This window comes from Saccopteryx leptura, chromosome 7 (genome assembly GCF_036850995.1).
Source record: "Saccopteryx leptura isolate mSacLep1 chromosome 7, mSacLep1_pri_phased_curated, whole genome shotgun sequence".
In the NCBI taxonomy this organism is placed as follows: Eukaryota; Metazoa; Chordata; class Mammalia; order Chiroptera; family Emballonuridae; genus Saccopteryx; species Saccopteryx leptura.
Genome location: NC_089509.1, coordinates 103461112 through 103485897, shown reverse-complemented (window position 1 = coordinate 103485897; position 24786 = coordinate 103461112). Strand labels below are relative to the sequence as shown.

Genomic DNA, 24786 nt, shown 5'->3' with positions numbered 1-24786 from the left:
GCCTCCCTGGGGATAAAAGCCCAGGTCTGAATCTCAAGCAGGGGTGGCCCAGCCAAGGCTGCTGTGGGCAGGCGTGTGGCCGAAGCAGCTGTGGAGCCGTCCGGTGGGCGAGGAGAAGTGTGTGGGGTTGAGTGTGGCCGTCGGGCGCCACCTGAGTGGTGAACACCGACCTATGTCTGCCTGGAACTCTATGGGATATAGGACGGCGAGAGATGGAGGAAGAAGAGAAGAGCAGCTACAGTAACTAGCTAGTTCTGCCTCAGTGGACACTCTGTGGAAGGGGAACAACTTCTGCTGTCCTCCTCATTTAATCCAGAAATGGACTGGCCATGAATGAGGAGCTAGGTCAGACGAAATGGAGGCGGGGCTGGGGGCTGCAGTGGACAGGACAGAACGAGTAGCCGTTCTCAGGGACTTGACCTTCCCCTCTCGGCCCGGGGCGGGGGGTCCTCCTGTCCTGCCAGTGACAATTCCACTCCTGCTCCCTCCCTCCCTCCCTCCTGGGGGCCCAAAAAAAGACCGGCGCAAAACCATCTGCAGGCGCTTCCAGCGCTTTATAGTTATCTCCCGGACAGACGGACAGACAGACAGTGCGGCCCGCGCCGTCGGCCCGCATCATTGGCACCTTGGATACGGCACCAGGCCCAACCCAGTCCCTGGTACCCTCCCGGGAGGATTCCGGTCCGGCCTCAGATCAGCACCTCAGACAGCTCCCGGCCCAACCTTCCCTCCCCCCTCCCTCCAGAAACCACCGAATAAATTAAAAGGGCGGGGAGGGGACAACAACACCGAAGGATAAGGAAGAGGGTGGCCCTCCCCCTGAGTGAGAAGAGTTTCTGTCTCTTCTCCTCATTCTGCCGAGGCGTCGCTGCCGTCGGGGTGGCCTCCTAGGTTGAGTCTGCTCCCAAAGGTCAGCCTCCTGGAGTCGCCGTCCCTGTCCCCCAGCTCCCGGCATGCAACACGTAGGAAAGGGAGAGAGGGGGTGGGGGCGGGGCGAGGACCATCCTCGTGGCGTCTGAGCCCCTGGGGCTGTTTCTCGCGCGTCTCGGTCACTCCCAGTGAAGAACTGATGTTCCTTTTGGTCTGGGGAGGGGGGTCTGGGGGCTAAGTCGGGGGGAATAAATGCAAGCTGACATAGGTGGGGTGGGGGCAGGTGGGCAGGAAGGGAGGTGGTGACACATGCCAGGAGAGGGAAAAGGAGAACGAGAAGGGGAGATGGGGACACACGGTGCAGAAAGAGAAACAGGGGCAGAGAGAGATCGGGGGCGAGACGGAGACAGAAATACACACCCAAGGGACGGGAAATGGCGAGGCAGGTGGGAAGGAAGAGGAAGGCACAGGAAGGAAGTGAGGAAATGGACAGAACCGAGGAGGACGGACTGACAGACACGGACAGAGGGAAGGGGGAGGCCCGGGCAGAGCTGGAGAGATGGGGGTGCAGACAGAAATGGTGAGGTAGGGGTCCCCTTCCTGCGCTCAGCCCCCGCCCCCACCCTGCGCCCAGCAGGTCCAGACGCCGGGCGCTCTGGCCTCCAGCTTCCCCCGTGGGGCAGGGCGGCTCCTCCACCGGCCGGGGAGCGCGGCGGCGGTAACAGCGGCGGCAGCTTTGTGGTCCCCGGGGCTCCGAGCGTGTGTCAGGGGCAGGGGCGGGGGGACAGGCGTTGCCCTCGGGTATCCCTAGCGGTCCAGGTTCATAGTCCAGTGCTTGGCTCCGGTCGCGCAGCTGTCCCTGGCGGCCGAGGAGGAGGCGGGGGTCGTGAGCGCGCCCCCACTGGGCGGACCCCCGGCGCCGGCGGCGGCCTCGCCCTCATTCTTAAGGTCTTGGAAGACCTGCGTGAAGAAGTGGGGGTCGGCGTTGAGCCGCAGCATCTGCGGGCTCAGCCGCTGGATGAGGCGCAGGCAGCGTTGCCAGAAGCGCTCCTTGTCGGGCTCCACGAGGAAGGGCTTGAGCGGGTAGGAGATCTCGTTGCCCATGTAGGAGTAGGCGAGGTAGAGGCAGGTAAGGAAGGCGGCCTGCAGCTCGGCGGCCGACGCCAGCTCATCCCCGCGCAGCGACTCGCGGCACAGCAGGTACACGAACACCAGGTTGGCCGGCGTGATGAAGGCCTGGTCTTGCCAGCCCTGCAGCAGCAGCGAGCGGTCCACTCCGCGGAACCAGCCCACCAGCTCGCCCGGGCTCAGCTCCTTGAGGCGGTAGCAGCGTCGGCACACGAAGTCGCCCAGGCAGCGCAGCAGCTCCCCCGTGGACGCCTGCACGATGACCCGCCGCGGCGAGCCTCCAGGCACCGGCGGCGCCGCCTGCGGGGCCGGGGGCGGCGGCGGCTTCCCCCCGCCCGAGCCTGGTGGCGGGGCGGCAGCGCTGCCCCCCGACGGCGGCTCACAGGTGGCGGCGGGCACTGTAGGCACGGGCACGGCCAGGGGCTTGGTGGCGCCGCCGCCGTCGGGGGGGTCCCGACCCTTGCGGAGAAGGTTCTCGCGGTTGCGCTGCTGGACCAGGGGGTCGGGGCCCGTGGACGCGGGCTTGGGCGTCACCTTCTTGCTGCCTTTCTTCTTCTTGGCGGACGCGGCCACCAGCCGCTTCCAGGTGAGCGCCGAGATGAGCACGGAGGGCCGCTTGAGCCGGCTCTCGCCTTTGCCGCCCTTGCCTACCGGCGGCGCCCCGTAGCCCCCCAGCGCCTCGTCCCCCGAGGGCGGCGCCTTCTTCTTCTCCTCTGGCAGCCCGCCGGGCCTCCGGCCCTTGGCCGAGGAGGCGGGGGAAAGAGACAGCACCGTGCCCATCCTGCAGGCAGGGGCCGGCGCCCGGGCCCCGGCGGGAACCGCGGGCGGCGCCGCTGCCGCTGCCGCCGCTGCTGCAGCCCCCGGGGACCCGGCGGTGGGGGGCCTAGCCCCGGCCGGGGCGCGGGAACTGGCGGGGGGAAGCTGGCTGCTCGGCTGCTCCGCGGATGCTGCTCTGAGTCTGAGCTGCGCCAGCTGCAGCGTCAGCCCCACCCCTTCTGCTCCTGCTTTCGCCGCGCCGCGCCCCGCCTCACGCAGCCAACCATCGCCCGAGCTGTCCTCCTAACCGGCAGCTCCTCTGGCCAATAGAGTCTTGCATGCCAACCCCCAAGTCCCGCCCACCCCCCTTCGCCGGTCCTTTCCCTTAACCAGAAAGCGGAAAGAAAGGAGGAGAGGGTGGTGGTTGTTCGAGGACCTCTTAAAGGTCTGGACTGGGGAGGGGGTTGACTGCTCCCACCTCCCCAAGCAGGTCCTGGGACCGTGGGTCAGCTTGTCTTGATGCACTGGATCGAGGTAGAAGAGAAGCCATGGGAACAGCCCCTCTCCCCTTTTGATTATGTGTTGGGCGACAGCATAGGTAGTGAGTGCCCTCATCAGGGCGTCCTGGTTTCAGCTGGGTCGCACGGCAAGGGCTCCTTCATTTGAGCCATCTGGTCTGTTCCCTTTAGCTCTTCTGCCTCCAACCCTTCCCTCCCCACGAGGCCACCACAGGGGGCTGCCACAGGTGCATTTTTGTTCTGCCTGTGATGGAGTGCTGGCAGGGCCCGGGGCCTTCCTGCGGGTCACAATCCACCTCCTTGAGGGCCTTTGCTCTGGGACCGCAAGGCCCTATATATGTCCCGGATGCCAATTTTCCCGGCCTGGTTCTCTACAGTTGAGTTGTGTGGGGAGATGTCCTGGGGTTCTGGTCCCTGAGTGGGCTCCTCTTGTGTCATCATCCTCACCAACACACCCTAATCCCAAACTTGGATGGGTGATGTATGGTTGGTCCCTGGGGAAATGCTGGATATTGGATGTGTTGGTCTCCCAAGACTGAGGCCCAGATAAGGCCTCCTGTGTGGAGGTAGGCCCAAAAGGGTTGGCCTAACCTCCAGCCCAGCCCCACGTCCAGGTGGATGTGGGGTTTTATTGTTAAATGCTTCCTGGCATTCTGTCCCAGCTGTCCCCACTTCCAGCTGCAAGCTATTAAGCTGAGTCCTGCATATTTCTCTCTGTCTGTTGTTCACTCCTCAGTGCCCACACTTTGTTTTGTATTTGAGACTCTCCAGGGCTTATCCACAGGTTCTGAGCCCAGCTGGTATCTGCATTGTAGGACAGTGTCCACCCTTCTCCAAGCCTGCTCTCTGGCTCCTCAACACAGGAATCTTCAGCTTCTTGATTGGGCCTTGAAGGTGGGTATGATGGCAAGAGAAACACCTGCCTATGGATTCAGCAAAGTCTTCAGAATTGACCCTGAAGTCACCTCCATGCTCCTTACAGATCAACACAGCTCCAAAGATCCACTGCTGTCAGGGTTGGTGTGTATGCATGCAAATGTGTGGTTCATTCCAGATAGGCTGTTCCAGAGTCCCCGTAGGCTGCAGCTCTGCCAGCAGCTTTTCTCAGCTGTACACACACCCTCCTGGAGGCCTGTGGTCTTGATTCCCTGTTTGCCACTGCACACATGTAGACTTGTACCCTTCCCTGACTCCGCGCCCATGTGCATTGTCTCAGCAGGGTCTCTTTTACTCCCCTAGATCTGATTTTTATTCTCTCACAGCCTAGGCTGACCTGCTCAACCTCCCTATTCTCCCTTCTTTCAGCTCCTATAATTGGTTCCACTTCTTCCTACAAGGCTTTTGGAGTCAGTCTTTATCTGACACCCAAGGAACAGTTGGTTCACCGGTAGTTAAGGACAGGCCCCACCGAGACTGAGCTGCACTGCCAGAAACACCAGGTACTTGGATCTAAATGGCACATGGGGCCTCCCAGCTCTGCTCCCTGGAGTCCTTCATTGATGTAAGGTCCACTGCTGGTGTCATTTAGGACAAGATCTATGCAGCACCAACAGATCTCACCACCGTGGTACCCCCACTCCAGGCTCAACTGTGACCTCCTGTTGTCCTCTGGGTCAGAATCAAGAATTTCCTCCTCTGCTTCAGGGTCCCCAGAACAGGTATCTTAAAAAGTCACACTTCCAGCCCTGGCCGTTTGGCTCAGTGGTAGAGCGTTGGCCTGGCATATGGAAGTTCCAGGTTCAATTCCCGGCCAGGGCACACAGGAGAAGTGCCCATCTGCCTCTCCACCCTTCCCCCTCTCCTTTCTCTCTCTCTCTTCCCCTCCTGCAGCCAAGGCTCCAATAGATCAAATTTGGCCAGGGCACTGAGGATGGCTCCATGGCCTCCACCTTAGGTGCTAGAATGGCTCTGGTTGCAACAGAGCAATGCCCCAGATGGGCAGAGCATCGCCCCCTAGTGGGCATGCCGGGTGGATCCTGGTCGGGCACATGTGAGAGTCTGTCTCTCTGTCTCCCTGCTTCTCACTTCAGAAAAATACAACAACAACAAAAAAAGTCGCACTTCCCTTTCTCATTCATCACCCTGCCCTGCCTCAAACCCACACTCTGGCTCACCCACTCTTTATCCTCCCAGTGTGGTTGTCCGTCTTGAATCTCTGAACTCCTACCACTGCCCCCCACCCAATAAAACTAAACACTACTTTGCCTTCTCCTGTCAGGCTCTTAAAATTCTACCTCTTCCAAGAAGCCTTTTTGGACTGATTAGGAAGGATCTAATACTCTTTCTGTCATCAGTCTTTCTAACACCTGGTTAAGGGCTGAGCTCTGAGTCCCCAGTCCAAGATGTGCAAGATGGGTATGGGTGGAATTTTAAAGGAAAAGCAGACAAAATAATCAAAACAAATCCATAAAGAATGACGACATTTCTGTTATAAAAAAGCTGGAGACATTATGGGAGGAGAAATAGAGGTTATATTCTGCAGGTAGAGGCCAAGACGGAAAAGCATGGTGAAACCAGAAAGAATTGATGAGAAGGTAGGCTTTCCAAAGGACAGTGACACCCCCACCATATCCTCAAGTGTACTCTTCTGGTTGGGTTATATTTAGGGCCTATGATCTGCAATCGATGCATGTATCTGTATTAGGATCTGTATGTCAACTCCCGTTTGTCCATATCCCATGGCTGTACATGCTCCTCTGGGATAGTGCTAGATGTATTAGACTCCTTTAGATGAGAAATCCCCTGAAATCAGGCTCCTTGTCTGTCTCCATCACTCTGGAAAACAATGTCCTGTCCAAAGAAGCAGTTATTCCTGAAAGCTCTTTAAAACCAGAACTGTAGGCCTAGACCAAGAACTGGAAAGCCTAGATCAAGATTTTAGTCCATGACGGAGTGGATTGGTTGGACTTGTTTTCGGTGGTCTGTATCCTATTTTCTTGGCTATCCCTGTGAATGGTGGTCTAGCAGCCAGGTATACCTCAGCCCTGCTACCAGAGAAAGGAAACATCCTAACCTATTGGATCAGAATTTCTAAGCCTGTTTTTAACAAGATGTTATTTCCAATTTTGTTCCAGACTGCATTTACAGCATACCTTGGTTCTAGACAATATAAATTACTTATAAAGGCTCTTCAATTACCTGAACCTGTACTAAAAATTCAGTGACTGTTAAGCAAATGTGTACACAAAAATAAAACTGTAAAAATAAAAAAAAAATAAAAAAAAATTTAGTCCATGTAGGAATGTAGTTTTATTGATAAGAATTGCAATGTCACCATAGAGATGAGCCCTTCACTGAACTCTCACCCCTGGGAAGATGAGCCCCACTTTTAAGGTAATATCTCCAGGTAATGCTGCTCAGACTCTTACGCCCTTTGGCTGTTTTCATCTCCCTCTCTGAGAGTCCATAGTTTTGAAAGCAGGAGTTCTAGCCCATGGCTTAAAAACTGTATGACTTGGGGAAGTCATTTCAGCTCTCTGGGCCTCCCTTTCTTCATATTAAAATATAGGGACCCCATATACTTCATTATCAGATAAAAAGGAATACTAAAATTTGGGGGATTGAACTTAAAAATGATTCCTAAAGTCTCCTCCAGTTCCATGATTCTGTTTATAAATCTGTCCTATAAATCTGTTTCACTCTCTAGGTCCACCCTGTCTGGCTTTCTCCGATCTGCTTCTGTCTGATGGGCTCACTCTGTGCACACAGCATCTGTGTGAGGCCTGCACTTCTGCAGTTCCACCAAGGAGACAAAGGGGAGGGGTGCTCGAGCTATCAGCAATGCTTTAGAGGGGTCCCTGCAAGACGGTGAGACAAAGGGGAGGGGTGCTCGAGCTATCAGCAATGCTTTAGAGGGGTCCCTGCAAGACGGTGAGACAAAGGGGAGGGGTGCTCGAGCTATCAGCAATGCTTTAGAGGGGTCCCTGCAAGATGGTGAGACAGGACATGATGCCAAGATGGCTGAGGTCCAGGATCTCCCCAGTAAACGCGGGCCAGAGATTCCAGGACCCAAGGTCATTGCACCTCCACACCTCCAGGGGATCCCTACAAAGAAGCTGATGACAACACAAGTTTCTAGAACACCAAGGGTGGAGGCTCAGCTTGGGCATCTGAATGCCTGGATCTCGCTGTCCATGCCCTCCATACACACACTGCCATCCAGGGTCTCAGCTCCTTAAGTGTGCAAAGCAGGAGCATGTGCACCAGCCCAGCTCTCCCTCCCTCTCCTGAGGCTTTACCCGAGGGCACCTGGGCTGGGGAAAGGACCCTGGGAGGCCATAGAGGAAGCAGAATCCCTCCCCAAGCAATAGCGGGCAGTGCGGAGAGGGGGTAAGCACAGAGAAGAGATGAACCTGACCAAGGAGGTGCTGCTAGCTGCCAGGAGGGAGATCTCCACTCCCTTCTCACCCTCTTGCCCATTCCAGCAGGCCCCTTGCTAGAAGGACTTCACTGAGGAGCCCACATGTACCAGATTTCCCCATGTATAAGACGCACCATTTTTTCAAAAAAATGTGGGGTCTAAAAACTGGGTGAGTCTTATACAGTGGTTGTGGCATTTCAAATGCCATAGATGGAACTGAGGACGAGGCAATATATGAAGGCAGTGATTCATCATCAGACACAGATGAGGACCAACTAAGTGGATGGGAGTTCTGACAGTGATGAGGAGTTGTATGAATTTTATGATGAATAAAACTTGAGTTCAATAACTATGTAATACATTTTTTTTTCAAACTTCAGGCCCCCAAATTAAAGTGATCTTATACACGGGGAAAAATGGTAGGTGTCTTAGAGCAGAGAACAGAGTTGTAAACACAGAATAAGGGGACATGCCCTGGGCAGGAAGGGAAGGGACCAATGTTGAGATGCTGGAGGGCCCAGGATTAAGAGTGCGCAAGGACAAGGGTGAGTTGGGGCTCCTTTTCCTTGCCATAAGCTCTGCTTCCTTCCTTAACAAAGCCTTGGTCTTCCCGTCAGGTTAGCAGTGCCAGCCTTCCCCCATTCTCACCCCTGCTCTTCTATCCCCAACCCCAAGGCTCCTGCCTTCACCTCCCTTCGCTGCCTCCTGAGCACAGACTTTGCCGCCCAGCCCTTCCAGCACCTCCAGTAGCTGTATTTCTCGGTTCACCTCCTCTTCCACCAAGCCCCCTTTTAGCCTCTCCCCTTTCACCCCCCATTGCAAGGGTCGCCCCCTGCCCATGCCATTGCTTCCCTGCCCCTGCCCATGTAGACCGCTTAGCACTCCAGATGTAGCAGCCGACCAAGAAGGGCGGGCGCGGTGGCTGTTGCTTTTCTGGGATATTCTTAGCCTGTCTGGGGGCTGGAGCTGGAACCAGCGTTTCCATCTCAACCAGGCAGTTGGCTGCAGGGAAGCTGCTGCTCTGGCTGAGTCTTTATCTAGTCCTTGGTCCGTTCCCTGTCCTCCTCTGTCTCAGTCCCACTCTGTGAGCCCAGACCCTCCATGAGTCCTGCCTTCCCATCCCTGCATCCAGGCGTAGGGCGGGGGGGGACCCTCTGCCCTGGCCTAGTGCCAGTGAGTTCTGAAAACCCTGCTCTCGGAGACTCCTGGAGAAAGAGAAAGGCCTTCAAGTCTAGTTTGGACGTGCCTGGGTCCACACACAGAGATCCTTCGCCTCTACACTTCCAGGCTCACTTCCATCTGGTCCCCAAGAAACCCTGCACGGAACCTGGGCCCAAGACTCTAGCCATGACCCTGAGAGCCTTGCTTATCTTGACTTCTTGGGAATCACTCGGGGTCCCTGAAGTTCCAGGGGCTGCCTCCTGAGAGAGGCTGAGCCTGGGCGGGGGTCCAGTCCTTCTCTGGGACTGAACAAGGAACTCACCGGCCCAGATCCCTTGTTAACGGAGGGAGGGGCCAGAAGGAGATCTGACTCCTTCACAAACAGCACAGAAAATGTTTGTCTTTTTAAAAGAGACAGACAGTGTGGGGATCTTTTTTTTTTTAAATTATTTATTTATTTATTTGTTTACTTTTTTAGATTTTATTTATTCATTTTTATTAGAGAGGGGAGGAGGGGGAGAGAGAGAGAAGGGGGAGGAGCAGGAAGCATCAACTCCCATATGTGCCTTGACAAGGCAAGCCCAGGGTTTTGAACCGGCAACCTCAGCATTCCAGGTCGATGCTTTATCCACTGTGCCACCACAGGTCAGGCCCAGTGTGGGGTTCTTATGTGAATTGTGAAGTCACACAGATCTGGGTTCAAATCCAGTCCCTCCACTTATGAGCGGGGAGATGTTTCTTAAATCTTCTGAAGGCTATAAAAGTGGACCATCATAGAGTTGTTGTAAGATTTTATTTAATCGCACAATGCTTGAATATTACACGTGCTTGGGTTAAAAAAAAATGTTATTACAAATTATATTATTATTTTTACACAGCAAGGAAGCTTTGCTTGACCTGTACCATTAGCATGTTTTGTTTCTTACTAGAACATTCTTCATTAATGGGCAGGATATAATTAAACATTCTTTTTGTTTGGTTTTTAGGACCCGATGTATAGCTGTCCTTTCTTCTTGCCTGTTGTGCCGGAAGCCATTGCTCCTCAGACTGCTCCTGGGGGTTGTTTGCTTTGACTCCTGAGGTCACGGAGACCTGACAGCACATCAGACACCAGTCCCTGGCTCTGGTCCACCACAGGCCCGTTCACTCTGTGAACTGCCGTGTACCTGCTCTGTGCCACACCACGCTGGCCCCCACTCGCTGGCCCCCGGGGGCATGCTCTAGCCACTCATCACACACCTGCTGTCTCTCCAAGGCTCCAGGGAGTCCATGGAGGGTTAGTTCTGCTTTTCAAGGGCTTTGAGAAATTGTTCTGAGAAAATTTTAAGTCAACTTTAGCAAATTGTATTCGAGGAACCTGTAGCCTACAAGGTACTGGGACTATGAAAAGGTATGAAGTAGGGCTCCCACCTTCAAAGAATGATAGCGATATGGAAAAATAACAATATAGCAGTACATTGATCAGTGCCCTATGATTGGGTAGAGGATCGGATTGGATGATTTGGCTAATCCTGCCCATCCCCCTCCACCTTCCACCTTGCAGCTAATCCATCTCCACCTTGTCCTGAGTTCTCACTAGTAAGCAACCACTAGCAGGAAGTTAAAATCAATTTTTAACTGAGATCCAGCTCCTCGACCTGGTAGTATGCCCTCTCTAGTCCGTGGCCCTTCCTGCCTGACCCCAAGCTGTGACGGTGGTAACGGCCTTTCCCAAGGCACAGCCAGGCCTCAGCGACTCCCTGCACACATGACAGAATCTTGCCCTCTGAGTGCGAGAGTTAATGAGTGACTGCTTGTGTGAAGAACCCTGGTGGGCCTGCTTACTGGCCCAATGTCTCAGTTGGATAGGAGCCACTTCAGTTTATCAGCTATTTGTCCAGGATTAGGGAAGGTTAAGAACGGGCTTTGAAACAGGTTCATTAATTTAGACTTTCTTCTCCTTAATTTCAAAATATAAAGACAATTCTTCATTTTTACCTCCTTTGAGTAAAAAAGGCAATTCTACTCTTATAAGCTAGAGCCACACATATACTCACTTTTGATTTTGAGTAGGAAGCAGAGAATGAGGAAGTTGTCCATGACATTAATTAGTAGTTCCTAAACTACTCTGCCCAGCATAACCACCTGGGGGGACTTAGATTTTATTTATTCATTTTAGAGAGAGGAGAGACAGAGAGAGACAGACAGGAGGGGGGAAGAGCAGGAAGCATCAACTCCCATATGTGCCTTGACCAGGCAAGCCCAGGGTTTTGAACAGGTGACCTCAGCATTACCAGGGCAACGCTTTAGTCACTGTGCCACCACAGGTCAGGCCTAAAGTTATCCTTTCTTTAAGTGGGCTCAAGGTGGCATCACTATCAGATGTTAAGATGGAGAACACTCTGGGAGACGGCTAGATCCCAGCTGTTCTTTCTGTTGCACACCACTGTTGTTGCTAAGGCTGGGCATGCAGCCTCCCCGTGGTAAGAGAAACTTAATTTGCCTGTGGGAAGCCACTTCTCCCACACTCCAAATCCATGTGGTCTACCTGAGGCCAACCCCGTCCTAGACCCCAACGGTGGATTCTGGACCTGGACCTGACCGGCTACCATCCTGGGCACAGTGAATCAGGGCTGGGCTGGGGACCCAAACCAGTCCAGTTACACTCAGTTCCTGGAGTTTTACTGGAACTGCTGGAAAGAGGTGCTTTCCTTTCTCAGGTTGCTCAGCTGGTCGGATGGAAGCCTAGAGACCCTGGTGACTCTTCGGCCCTCACATGGACAGAGACCATCTGAACCAATACCCAGGAAAACAGAGTCAACAGATGGAAAAAGAGATTCCTGGGGTAATTTTAGGTCCTGAACGCAGTTGGGCTTGAGGAAGGTGTACGGGCCAATAAACGCTCCCCTCCCCAATTTTTTTCTAATTGTAAGGCAATTTGAGTTGCTAATCTAATATTTGCAAGCAAAAAAGTTCTAATAGAATTTCATGACTGGAAATTTTTCTTCTGAAACTGTATCCATAACTTTAGAGAAGTATATGTTTGGTCTTGGTGACTGAGAAGGGTGGTCTCTCACGTGTGACTATCAGTGAAGGGACTGATTCTGGAAAGGACACTATTGACCAACAAGCTGGGTTCTGGCCCCTACGCCTCTTTCCTGTTGGATTCCTCAAACCTGTCTGTCCAAACCATAGCTGGTGATAGGAGTTCTTTTTCAGGTCTCATGCCCTGTCATCCGAGTGAAAGCTTGGGATATGAAAGCCTTTCCCTACGGCCTGCACAACTGTCAAGTCTTCTCTCTGGGCTGCTGCCAGCCTGCGTTCTTTAGGTATCAGCTTCCTGCTCAAATAAGAAATCTGATGCTTCACCCTCCATTATGCTTCTGAATCAAGTTTGCCCCCAACCAGTGTAAGAGGGGGCTGTGGCCACACAGAACCATTTGTTATTATCAGGGCCATTAGCTCGGTGTCTCTGGAGGACAGGCACGGAGGCGGGTTTGAGCTTTAAGCTGACCCAGGGTTCTTGTCCAGGACTCCAGAGCTCCTACTCTGGCCTGTCTTTGGGGAGCTCTCTCAGGAGAGTGGCTGGAGCTCCAGTCAAACCAAAATTTTCAGTTACAACATGGTTCATATGTGTCTTTCCTTTTTTTTAACTCCAAGACTGTTTACTTTCAAATAGTTTGTGGATTATTCTGCAGTGGAACAATATTTTCCTATCCTACTGTTCTCCAGATATACAATCTTGATGATAATTCTATAAATACTTGGACATCCATTCATAATTCATTTTTCTTTTTTTTAAATTTTTTATTTATTGTTTTACAGAGACAGAGAGTGAGTCAGAGAGGGATAGACAGGGACGGAGAGAGATGAGAAGCATCAATCATTAGTTTTTCACTGCACATTGCAACACCTTAGTTGTTCATTGATTGCTTTCTCATATGTGCCTTGACCACGGGCCTTCAGCAGACCGAGTAACCCCTTGCTGGAGCCAGCGACCTTGGGTTCAAGCTGGTGGGATTTTGCTCAAACCAGATGAGCCCGTGCTCAAATTAGCTACCTCGGGGTCTCGAACCTGGGTAGTCTGCATCCCAGTCCGACGCTCTATCCACTGCGCCACTGCCTGGTCAGGCTCATTTTTCTTTCTTTCTTTTTTATTAAGTGAGAAGCAGGGAGGCAGAGACAGACTCCTGCAAGTGTCTCAACTGAGATCCACCCAGCAAGCCCCTACCAGGCGATGCCAGGCTGGACCACAGTTCTGTTGCTTGGCAACCAAGCCAGTTTAGTGCCTAAGGCTGAGGCCATGGAACCATCCTCAGCACCCAGGGCCAATTTTGCTCACCATTCAAGCGATGGCTGCGGGAGGAGAAGAGAGAGAGAGAGAGAGAAATGGGGGTGGGGTTGGAGAAGCAGATGGTCGCTTCTCCTGTGTGCCCTGACCTGGAATCGAACCTGGGACTTCCATACGCCGGGCCTACATTCTACCGCTGAGCCAACCAGCCAGGGCCCATAATTCATTTTTCTATTCATTTATTTGCTTCAAATATTTGAATATAAAATTTTTTTTTTCTTTCTTTCCTTTCTCTCTCTCTCTCTCTCTCTCTCTCTCTCTTTCTTTCTTGTTAAATTAAATCCGACTTCTAGCCCAATCATACTGCAGTGGAAGGAATTCAATCTTAGTTTTTATGGAGACTCCATCCTCCTTCCAATGGTTACATGATATTTCCTGAAAATAGAAAGTCTCTAGTATAGTCTTTTGGGGGAACTAGTTGTCCAAGTCTGAAGGGCCCCTCAAAGTCTGACATCTCTACTGTTTCTAGGCTGTGACCGAGGTTCAAGAATCTTTTAAATTGTTATGCAACATGTGAGACATACAAAAATGTATAAAAAATTAAACAATATATCTACCACCTAGTTTAAATAAAATACTGCCTTCACACTTTAATCCTCTTATATTCTCCTCCCCAAATCTCTTCCTATCACCAACCCCCCCCCAACAGAATAACCAATATTCTAAATTTGGCATTTATCTTTTCCCTATATTTTAAAATTTTTCTTACTGCATGTGTAGATCCCGATTAAGCAAATATGTGTGTGTTTTATTGCTATCAAAACAATTACCAGACACTTATACATTTAGAGCTTAAACACTATCTATTTCTTAGCTCACTTCTGTAGGTCAGAGGTCCAGACAGGCTTGCTTGGCTTGGTTCTCTGCTTAGAATTTCACAAGGCCAAAATCAAGGGCAGGGCTCTTATTTGGAAGCTCTGGGGAAGAGTCTGCTCCCAGACTCCTTTAAGTTGTTAGCAGTTCCTTGCGGTGGCAGGACTAAATTTCTCCTTTCCTTTGAGACTATCAGCCAGGGATCACTCTTGGCTGCTGAAGGCCACACATTAGTAATTGTGCATAGAATCCTTTTCACACTAGGAATGCCTATTTCTACTTCTGTGGCCAACCGGAGAAAAATTCCTGCTTTTAAAGGGTTCATATTACTGGGTTAGTTAGGCTCACCTAGATAATCTCCCTATTTTAAAGTCAACTGATTAGTAACTTCAATTACATCTGCAAAAGGCCTCTTTGCTACATAACATCACATAATCAAGTATAACATGGGAAAGAGGGACCAAGGAGGCCATCTGTGCATCTAAGTATCTATGAATCTGTGTATCTATCTATGCATTTATGTATCTATCTTTCTCCGTCTATTCCTCTGTTGAGAGAGTTGTTCATATTTTAACTTTATATAAGTAAAGCTATACTATATTAATCTGGAACTCAACTTGTTCATGTTCTCGGGACAGGGCAGAATAAATCAATCAGAAAAAAAGATGGACAACTTAATTTTTTTTTTTTTTTTTTTTTTTGCATTTTTCTGAAGCTGGAAACAGGGAGAGACAGTCAGACAGACTCCCGCATGCGCCCGACCGGGATCCACCCGGCACGCCCACCAGGGGCGATGCTCTGCCCACCAGGGGGCGATGCTCTGCCCATCCTGGGCGTCGCCATGTTGCTACCAGAGCCACTCTAGCGCCTGAGGCAGAGGCCACAGAGCCATCCCCAGCGCCCGGGCCATCTTTGCTCCAATGGAGCCTTGGCTGCGGGAGGGGAAGAGAGAGACAGAGAGGAAGGCACGGCAGAGGGGTGGAGAAGCAAATGGGCGCTTCTCCTGTGTGCCCTGGCCGGGAATCAAACCCGGGTCCTCCGCACGCTAGGCCGACGCTCTACCGCTGAGCCAATCAGCCAGGGCCTTAATTTTTAAAATAGGTAAAATATTTGAGCAAGTGTTTCATAATGGAAATGCCTAAATGGACATTAAGCTTTTGTAAAAGTGCTAAACTTCATTAGATACCACAAAATGTAAATTAAAACTACAGCAAAGGCCCTGGCTGGTTGGCTCAGTGGTAGAGCGTCAGCCTGGCATGCAGGAGTCCCGGGTTCGATTCCCGGCCAGGTACACAGGAGAAGCGCCCATCTGCTTCTCCACCCCTCCCCCTCTCCTTCCTCTCTGTCTCCCTCTTCCCCTCCCGCAGCCGAGGCTCCATTGGAGCAAAGTTGGCCCGGGCGCTGAGGATGGCTCTGTGGCCTCTGCCTCAGGCACTAGAATGGCTCTGGTTGCAGCAGAGCAACGCCCCAGATGGGCAGAGCATCGCCCCCTGGTGGGCATGCCAGGTGGATCCCGGTTGGGTGCATGCGGGAGTCTGTCTGACTGTCTCCCCGTTCCCAACTTCAGAAAAATACAAAATAAATAAATAAATAAATAAATAAATAAATAAATAAATAAATAAATAAATAAATAAAACTACAGCAAGATTCCACTACAAACCATCAAAATAGCTAAAATTAAAAAGACAGAAATAGGCCCTGGCCAGTAATTGATATAAGCACTGTGGAAAACACTTTTGCAATATCTACTAATGCTGAACATATGTGTATTCTGTGACCAAGCGTTTTCATTTCAAGGTTTATACCCAACGGAAATGCACGTACATTCACCATAAGACATTTATTAGAATATGCACAGCAGGGATCTTTGAAATAGTCCCATACTGGAAACAACCCTAATGTCTATGATATTAGTTACCTACTGCTGCATTAAAAAATGACTCTAAAACTCAGTGGCTTAAGATGATAAACATTTATTATCTCACAACCTCTGAGATCAAGAGTTTGGGAGTAGCTTGGCTAGACTGTTCTGGCCCAGGGTCTCCCATAAGGTTATAGTGAACGTTACAAAGACAGGACTGCCATCATTTGGAGACCTGACCCACATCCAAAGTCACTCACATGGAGGTTTGGCCTGAGGATTCAGTTCCCCACTGTGTGGACCTCTCCATTTTATTAATTCCGTTCCCTTACCTTAATTCTTTTCTCAGAGACTTCTAGTTACCGTGTGTTGAGTCTTACTTGCCTATCTTTACTATTTATAATTTTCTCTTTGAATCCTTTTCATCTCTTCTAAAATGTCATTTTAATTTTTAATGTATTTTTTCTTTTCATGTTTATTGATCTTAAGGCATTATCTACTGTATTAATTTACTCTAGTGTTTTTCCAATTTAGCCTTCCCTTCTGAAATTACTTCTTCTTTCATTTCTAATTCTTTTCTGAGTTCTGTCACCTCATTTCAGAATTTCTCTAACTTTGATTTGTTGTTCTTTTATGTGTTGTATTATTTTTAATGGCTTTTATCTTTTTTCTAAATAGTTATGGTTGCAGTTTTTATCTGCTTTGTGGGCATGTCTTTCTGACATGCTTTCTTTGCCTGTAGGTATTATTGTGGTTCTTTTTTTTTATTATTTTCTTATAACTCTGTAATTGATTTGGCCTCAATACTTTTCTTTTGCTTATTTACACATTAAATTAATTTTCCTGAACTTCTAGAGGGAAATGTGGGTCAGGGTAGCTCTTCTAACTACACAGAATATCCTTTCTGTTATTTTCATGTAGTAATAAAAAAATGGCAGCATTCTAAGATTTCTTGGCTGTTCTCACCTTTTCTTTTTCTTTTTTTTCCAAGTGAGAGGAGGGGAGATAGACAGACTCTCGCATGCACCCCGACTGGGAACCACCCAACAACCCCTGGCCCCACTGATGCTCTGCCCATCTGGGGCCATGCTCGCAATGGAGCTATTTTTAGCACCGGAAGCAGAGGCCCCACAGATCCATCCTCAGCATCTGGGAAGATGCACTAGAACCAATCGAGCCATGGCTGCAGGGGGAGAAGAAGAAGAAGGGAAGAATGGAGAGAGGTGGAGAAGCAGATAGCCACTTCTTCTGTGTGCCCTGACCAGGCACTGAACCCAGGACATGCACACCCAAGACACCACAAGTCAGGTGGATGCTCTACCACTGAGCCAACTGGCCAGGGCCTCACCTTTCCATTTATCTGGGCCTTGTCTTGTCTTTATCTTTGTTGTCTCTATCCGGCTCAATTTTTCTTCTCCTAGCTGTTTTTCCTCATGTGGGATCCTGTACCAGCAGGGAGTCCTGATGGCCCATCTCTTGAAACTACACAAGGGCTGGAGCATTCCATTCATTTCCAATCTTGCCACAGGCTGCTTTTACTCACTCACTACTGAATTAGGAAAAACCCCTCCCAATTTCTGCTGCTTTTTCAAATTAACCCCTGAACACGTACTGGTTGTTATGGTGTTCTTCTACTCCCGGTTCCACCAGAAGCTCACTGTTCTCTACTTTCTTCTGCACAGATGCCAATTCAACGCAGTGGTGTTGCCTTGTCCTTGGCCTTTGTATTTTAGGGTTTGTGAAAATACCCTGCCACCTAATTTTGTTGTAAATATTATCCATGGGCTTTTATTTTTATTTTTTTAAGTTGAGGAATAATTGACTAATTAACATTAGTGTCAGGTACACAACATAATGATTTTATATTTCTATACATTGAAAAATGATCACAAAAAGTCTACTTACCATCTATTACCATATATAGTTACATTGTTTTTTGTCTTGTGATGAAGACTTTTTAAAAATTAATTTTAATGGGGTGACATTGATAAATCAGGGTACGTATGTTCAGAGAAAACATCTCTAGGTTATTTTGACATTTGATTATGCTGCATTCCCATCACTCAAAGTCCAATTGTCTTCCGTTACCTTCTATCTGGTTTTCTTTGTGATGAGGACTTTTAAGATTTACTCTCTTGCCTGACCAGGTGGTGGCACAGTGAATAGAGCATCAGACTGAGATGCGGAGGACCCAGGTTTGAAGCCCCAAGGTCGCCAGCTTGAGCAAAGGCTCATCTGGCCTGAGCACTTGCTCACCAGGTTGAGTGTGGGGTTGCTGGCTTGAGTGTGGGATCATAGACATGACCCCATAGTCGCTGGCTTGAAGCCCAAGGTCGCTGGTTTCAGCAAGGGGTCGCTCGGACTGCACTCTGCTGTAGCCCCCCAGTCAAGGCACATATGAGAAAGTAATCAATGAACAACTAAGGTGCCACAACAAAGAGTTGATGCTCTTCATCTCTCTGCCTTCCTGTCTGTCTGTCCCTATCTGTCCTTCTCTCTGACTCTGTCAAAAAAAAAAAAAAAAAGATTTACTCTCTTATAAACTCAAATATGCAATGTAGTATTATTAACTATAGTCACAATGCTGTACATTACACCCCAGGACTTATTTTATAACTTGAAGTTTGTACCTTTAGTTACCTTCACCCGTTTCCCACCCACCCACCCATCCCCGTATCCATGAGGTTTTCTGTTTTGTTTTGGTTTGCTTCTTTTGCTTTTAGATTTTACATACGAGATCATATAGTATTTTTTCTCTGACTTATTTTCCTTAGCAAAATGCCCTCAAGGGGACCTCAAGGTCCATCCAAAAAAAAAAAAATGGTCCATCTATGTTGTCATAAATAGCAAGAGTCCATTTTTCAGTGGCTGAGCAGTATTTATAAATATATATTTCTATTACATATAAAATTGTTCATATATTTATATAATTTTATATAATATATATATCACATTTCTTTATCCATTCACCCATCAATGGCTACTGTAAGTAATATCAATGAACATCTTTTTGAATTAGTGTTTTCATTTTCTTCAAGTACCCGAAGTAGAATTGCTGGATCACATATGGTAGTTCTAATTTCAACTTTTTGAGGAACCTCCATACTGTTTTCCATAGTGGCTGAACCAATATACATTCCTAATAGTGCATAAGGACTGCCTTTTCTCCATATCCTCATCAACACTTGTTTTTTTTTTAAGATTTTATTTATTGTTTTATAGAGAAAGGAGGTTGGTGGGGAGACCAAGAACTTTCAACTCATACTTTCTTCACTTTAGTTGTTTATTGATTACTTATTGTATGTGCCTTGACCGGGCAAGCCCAGGGTTTTGAACCAGTGACCTCAGTGTTCCAGGTCACTTTATCCACTGAGCCACCACAAGCCAGGCAACACTTGTTATTTCTTATCTTGTTGATGACAGCCACTCTAATAGGTGCAAGGTAATCTCTCATTGTGGTTTTGATTTGCATTTCCCTGATGATCAGTGATGTCAAGTACCTTTCCGTGGCCCTGTTGGCCATCTATAGGTCTTCCTGGGAAAAATGTTACTTCAGATCCTCAGCCCATTTTTTAATCTTACTGTTTTTATTTTGGTTTTGTTATTGAGTTGAGTTCTTTGTACGTATATTCTGGATATTAACTCATCAGGTATGATTTGCAAATATTTTCTCCCAGTTGATAGGTTGTCTTTTTATTGTTGATGACTTCCTTTGCTGAGCAGAAGCTTTTTAGTTAGATGTAGTCCCACTTTAATTTTTGCTTCTGTTGCCTTTGCTTTTGGTGTCAAACCTAAATAAAATATCATCACCAAGACCAATGTCAAAGAGCTTACTGTCTGTGTTTTCTTCTAGGAGTTTTACGACTTCAAATCTTACATTCAAGTCTTTAATCCATTTTGATCTAATTTTTGTGTGTGGTGTGAGTAGTTTCATTCTTTTGCATGCAGCTGACCAGTTTTCCATGGGCTTTTAGTTTTGCTATCTAGTTGTCCTGTTTTTGTGTAGGCATTTATAGTAAAACACTATGTCTCTGCCACAGCTATCTGCACAGAACTCTAGTATTCTGTATCCTCTTGTGGATGGTCACTGAGTGTGTTCACTTTGTACAATTGAGCTGTGACCTTCATATTTGTGCACTGTGTTGTATGTGTATTATAAATCAACAGTTTACCCCTATATTGTAGTTCTCCAGAGAAACAAAACCAATAGGGTGTGTGTGTGTGTGTGTGTGTGTGTGTGTGTGTGTGTGTGTGTGTGTGTGTATAGAGAGATGGAAAGACAAAGAGAGAAAAAGAGAGATTTTTAAAAAAAAATTTTATTGTGTTAACCTGGATTCAAGTGTCTCACTCAATATAATTCCCTTACCCCACCCCCAAGAGAGATTTCTCTTAAAGAATTGGCTTCTATAATCATGGAGCCTGGCAAGTCCAAGATCTCCAGGAAAGACAGGCAGGCTGGAGGCCCGGGGAAGAGCAGAGATCGAAGGACAAGTGTGAAGGCTGCTTTACAATTTGTCATCTCTTATAAAAAGAAATTTAATTTGAACTTATACATGAAAATCAGACATGCTAAATAACTTAATTAGACCACTGGAACACTCCATAGAGGACTTGAATTCTTCCAACCCCATTTTCCATGAATGGAAATGCTCTGCCCCTTGCTTTTTTCATTTGACAATACATAATTCCCAACAGGACATAAAGAACTACCTTATTCTTTGTTTTCTTTTTAGACTGAAAAGTGTCCCATTTTACAGAGATGTAATTTACTTAACCAATATCCTCTTGATGAGCATTTAATTTGTTTCCAGTCTTTTGCTATTACAAACAATGATATGATGGATACTTGTGCATAAGTTATTTCACATATGAAATAAACTCCTAACAGTGAAATTGCTGGGTCACAAGATACATGCAGCATTTATATATATATATATATATATATATATATATATATATATATATATATATATATATATATATATATATTTATTTATTTATTATTATTTTTTTTTTTGCATTTTTTTTTCTGAAGTTGGAAACGGGGAGGCAGTCAGACAGACTCCCGCATGTACCCGACTGGGATCCACCTGGCATGCCCACCAGGGGGCGATGCTCTGCCCATCTGGGGCATTGCTCTGCAACCAGAGCCACTCTAGAGCCTGAGGCAAAGGCCATGAAGCCATCCTCAGCGCCCGGGCCAACTTTGCTCCAATGGAGCCTTGGCTGCAGAAGGGGAAGAGAGAGACAGAGAGGAAGGAGAGGGGGAGGGGTGGAGAAGCAGATGGGCACTTCTCCTGTGTGCCCTGGCTGGGAATCAAACCCGGGACTCCTGCACGCCAGGCCGACACTCTACCACTGAGCCAACCAGCCAGGGCCAGCATTTATAATTTTGATTGATGTTGCCAATCTGCCTTCCTTACAGGTTGTACCAATTTAAACCTCCCCCAATGATGTAAATAGCAACACTATACGTCTTTTTGACACTTAGAGTAGAAAAATTATGGCAGGAGTCTGAATGGTTTCTGAGGAGCAACACTAGATGGGTTGCATATCAACTCAGTCATTTTAACTGGTAGCAACATAAGACTCAATCCTCCTTTGCAGTAAGTCATTAATTCTTGTGGACTCTCCCACCACACCAACGGTGCCAGGTTGCCATCAGCAGTCCATATTTCAGAACTTAACACCTGTAATTTGGTCATTCTACCCATAAACAACTAGATGTCTTTTCTACCCTCTCTATCTAGCTATCTCCTGTCCTCCCTCAGAACCACTTGCAATGTCTTCTCCTCCATCAAACATTACCCGACTCAGTCACTCTACAGAATTTTGTTCACACCTTCATCATAGCACAAATCACCTGGAAAATAATTATCCTCATACCTGACTGTCTCCCAGGCTGAGCTCCTCAAGGATAGAAAGCTCATCTTTCTTCATCTTTGGGCCAGCACCTCTTCATGTGGCACCTGGCACAGACAAGGTTCACAGTAAAGGCTTGCTGAAGTGAAATTAGCCAAGGGCACATTTTCATAGTACCCAGCGGCAAATGTAACAGTGCTTCTCTTTTTCCTTTTCTGGTGCTGTTGATCAGACGTTCAAAACTACAGAGCCTTCTATTTCTTTGTATATGTTTCTGGACTTTCTCCTTCTCCTGGAATTGGTTCTGTTCTCTGCTGTGTCCTTGATACCTACAACACTGCCTGGGAGACAACAAGCATTCATAAATAAATTTTGAATGAGTTGATGTCTCTAATCAGAAGAACAACTACAGTGCGGCTGGGATTTTTTCTTTTGTCTTTTTTTTGCCTGTTTGCCGTGAAGATGAGTAACACTATTAACCAACTTGACCTAATTGACATTTATAAACCACTCTTCTCAACAACACCAACATACACATTCTTTTCAGTTGGATATATAGGACTGCAGCTTAGCAGAGCCATCTATGTAGGAAACAGACTTGAAAGTCATTAGCTTAAAAATGGTAATTAAAGCCTTGGGAGTGAAAGCAAAGAGTGTGGAGGGTGAGAAGGGAGGATGCTCACATAATGGAAGGAAGAGGACCCAGCAGAGCAGCCTGAGGAGCAATCAGAAAAATAGGAGAATGAGTGTGGGTGTTATCATGACTACATGAACAATGTTTCATTCAGCGAATGGTCCACAGAGTCAAATCTGCATTTATACATTCAACTAGAAAGCCCGGCGGTCATACGAAATGACTGCTGTTCTAGATATTATAAATTGTAATTAAAATGATTTGTGCAGGCCCTGGCCGGTTGGCTCAGCGGTAGAGCGTCGGCCTGGCGTGCGGGGGACCCGGGTTCGATTCCCAGCCAGGGCACATAGGAGAAGCGCCCATTTGCTTCTCCACCCCCACCCCCTCCTTCCTCTCTGTCTCTCTCTTCCCCTCCCACAGCCAAGGCTCCATTGGAGCAAAGATGGCCCGGGCGCTGGGGATGGCTCCTTTGCCTCTGCTCCAGGCGCTAGAGTGGCTCTGGTCGTGGCAGAGCGAAGCCCCGGAGGGGCAGAGCATCACCCCCTGGTGGGCAGAGCTTCGCCCCTGGTGGGCGTGCCGGGTGGATCCCGGTCGGGTGCATGCGGGAGTCTGTCTGACTGTCTCTCCCCGTTTCCAGCTTCAGAAAAATATCAATACAAAAAAAAAAAAAAGATTTGTGCAAAGGTGTCTGCTAATTCAAACTGAATTACCCAGGGCAGGCGGTGAGGACGCCCCTTTGCTTACTGCCCCACGGGGTTTCCCCCTTCTACTTGCTTAATTGCTTAAAGTAGAGTGCAATGAAGGAAACCACTGGCGGTACATTTCTTAAGAGCAACCAATAGCTCAATAAATAAAGGTGATTTAAATAATAAAATGTTAATTCACATGTCAAAGATCTCTTTGTACATAACATTTGTGTAGATCTTTCCATCATTTTTAAGCTCGCCTTGCAGAGGACCATCAATTATTTTTAATTTTACGTCCGTTCTTTCACGAACTCTTGAACAGGCAACATAAAGTTGACTGTGTCCAAATGCAGGCTCAGGTAAAAAAATGCCAACACGCTTAAGTGTTTGGCCCTGAGACTTATTGATGGTCATAGCAAAGGCAAGTTTTACAGGAAATTGTCTACATCTCAATTGAAACGACAACCCTGTTTGAGATGGAGCCAAATCAATTCTTGGAATGACATATATTTCACCTTTAGAGGAGCCAGTCAAAGACTTAGCTATTATGACATTATTTTTCAATTGGAGAACCTCTAGTTTTGTACCATTGCAAAGACCCCTTCTGGTGTTAAGATTTCTTAACAGCATAATAATTGCTCCAATCTTTAACCTCAATTTGTGAGGTGGCATGCCAGAAGGCGGGACTATTTGAATGCCGTGGCAACTTCACCCCACTGGCTAGTACAGTTACGCAAGCAACCAATAAGCTATCGGCGACAAACAGACACTTAAGCCGCATATAATAAAGATAAGTCAGCGCACCTTCTACATAGCAGGCACTATGCAAGGGGCTGGGACGCAATGGGAAAAAAAGCAAATTTGTACCCAACTCTTGTGGAGCTTACAGTCTACAGGGAAAGATAATCAAATAAATCTCAAAATAAATTTGTAATTACTGAGATGGTTTTGTGAGAGCATATATCAAAGGTAAAGCTATCTTCCCTGAGGAAGTGACATTTGAGCTAGATCATGACAGAGGGCACTAGATAGATAAAAGACTAAAACCAGAAGCAACAAAAGAAAAGACAGATAAATTGGACTTCATCAAAATTAGAAACTTTTGTGCTTCAAAGGATGCCATTAAGAAAGGGAAAAAAGACAACCTAAGCAAAGAAAATATTTGTAAAACATGTATCTGACAAGGGACTTGTATGTAGACTAAATTAAGAACTCCTAAAACTCAGTAATAAAAATACAACCCAATTTACAAATGACAGAGGACTGAATAGACACTTATCCAAATAAGATATATAAATAACTAATAAACATGTGGAAGTATGCTCAAAATCATTTGCATTACGGAAATGCAAATCAAACCTAAATTAGGTACCACGGGCTTCTTCTTTCACTTAGCATAACATTTTCCAAAATGTTATGTACCAAAATTATGGTTATAATAACACTTTTAAAATGGAAAATAACAAGTATTCATGAGTGTATTAGTTTGCTACAGCTGCCATAAACCAAGTGGCTTAAACAACAGAAATTTATGGTCTCATAATTTTGGAGGTCTTAAAAGATAAACTGAGGCATATTAAAGTTTATTTGAGCAACATTGATTTGAATTGGGCAGCATCCAATATAGGAGATAAAAAGGAGCTCCAAAGAGATGTATAAAATGAAACACCTTTATATGCAGAAAGAAGCAGGAATGAGAAATTTATACTAGGCAAAAAGTAGGTTGGTTACTGCAGTTATTTTCTTTTAGTTTAGGGGGTGAACGGCAGGGGTCTATCTGGCATCCTACCTAACTAGTGCTGATCAG

At 47.6% G+C, this 24786-nt stretch overlaps 1 protein-coding gene and 1 pseudogene across 1 annotated transcript; one reads left to right on the top strand and one right to left on the bottom strand.

The window, feature by feature from the left end:
• Positions 1–535: 535 nt before the first annotated feature.
• On the bottom strand, positions 536–2925 carry CDK5R2 (cyclin dependent kinase 5 regulatory subunit 2). Its single transcript, XM_066346149.1, has one exon. The coding sequence runs from the start codon at positions 2776–2778 to the stop codon at positions 1678–1680; it is 1101 nt and encodes a 366-aa protein (XP_066202246.1). The 5' UTR covers positions 2779–2925; the 3' UTR covers positions 536–1677.
• A 1250-nt stretch (positions 2926–4175) lies between these two features.
• Positions 4176–6479, top strand: LOC136379038 (transmembrane protein 126A pseudogene; annotated as a pseudogene).
• Positions 6480–24786: the final 18307 nt, after the last annotated feature.

What these genes read in the sequence shown, in the direction of transcription:
- CDK5R2 (XM_066346149.1), bottom strand. Translation starts at nt 2,778, where the DNA reads ATGGGCACGGTGCTGTCTCTTTCCCCCGCCTCCTCGGCCAAGGGCCGG.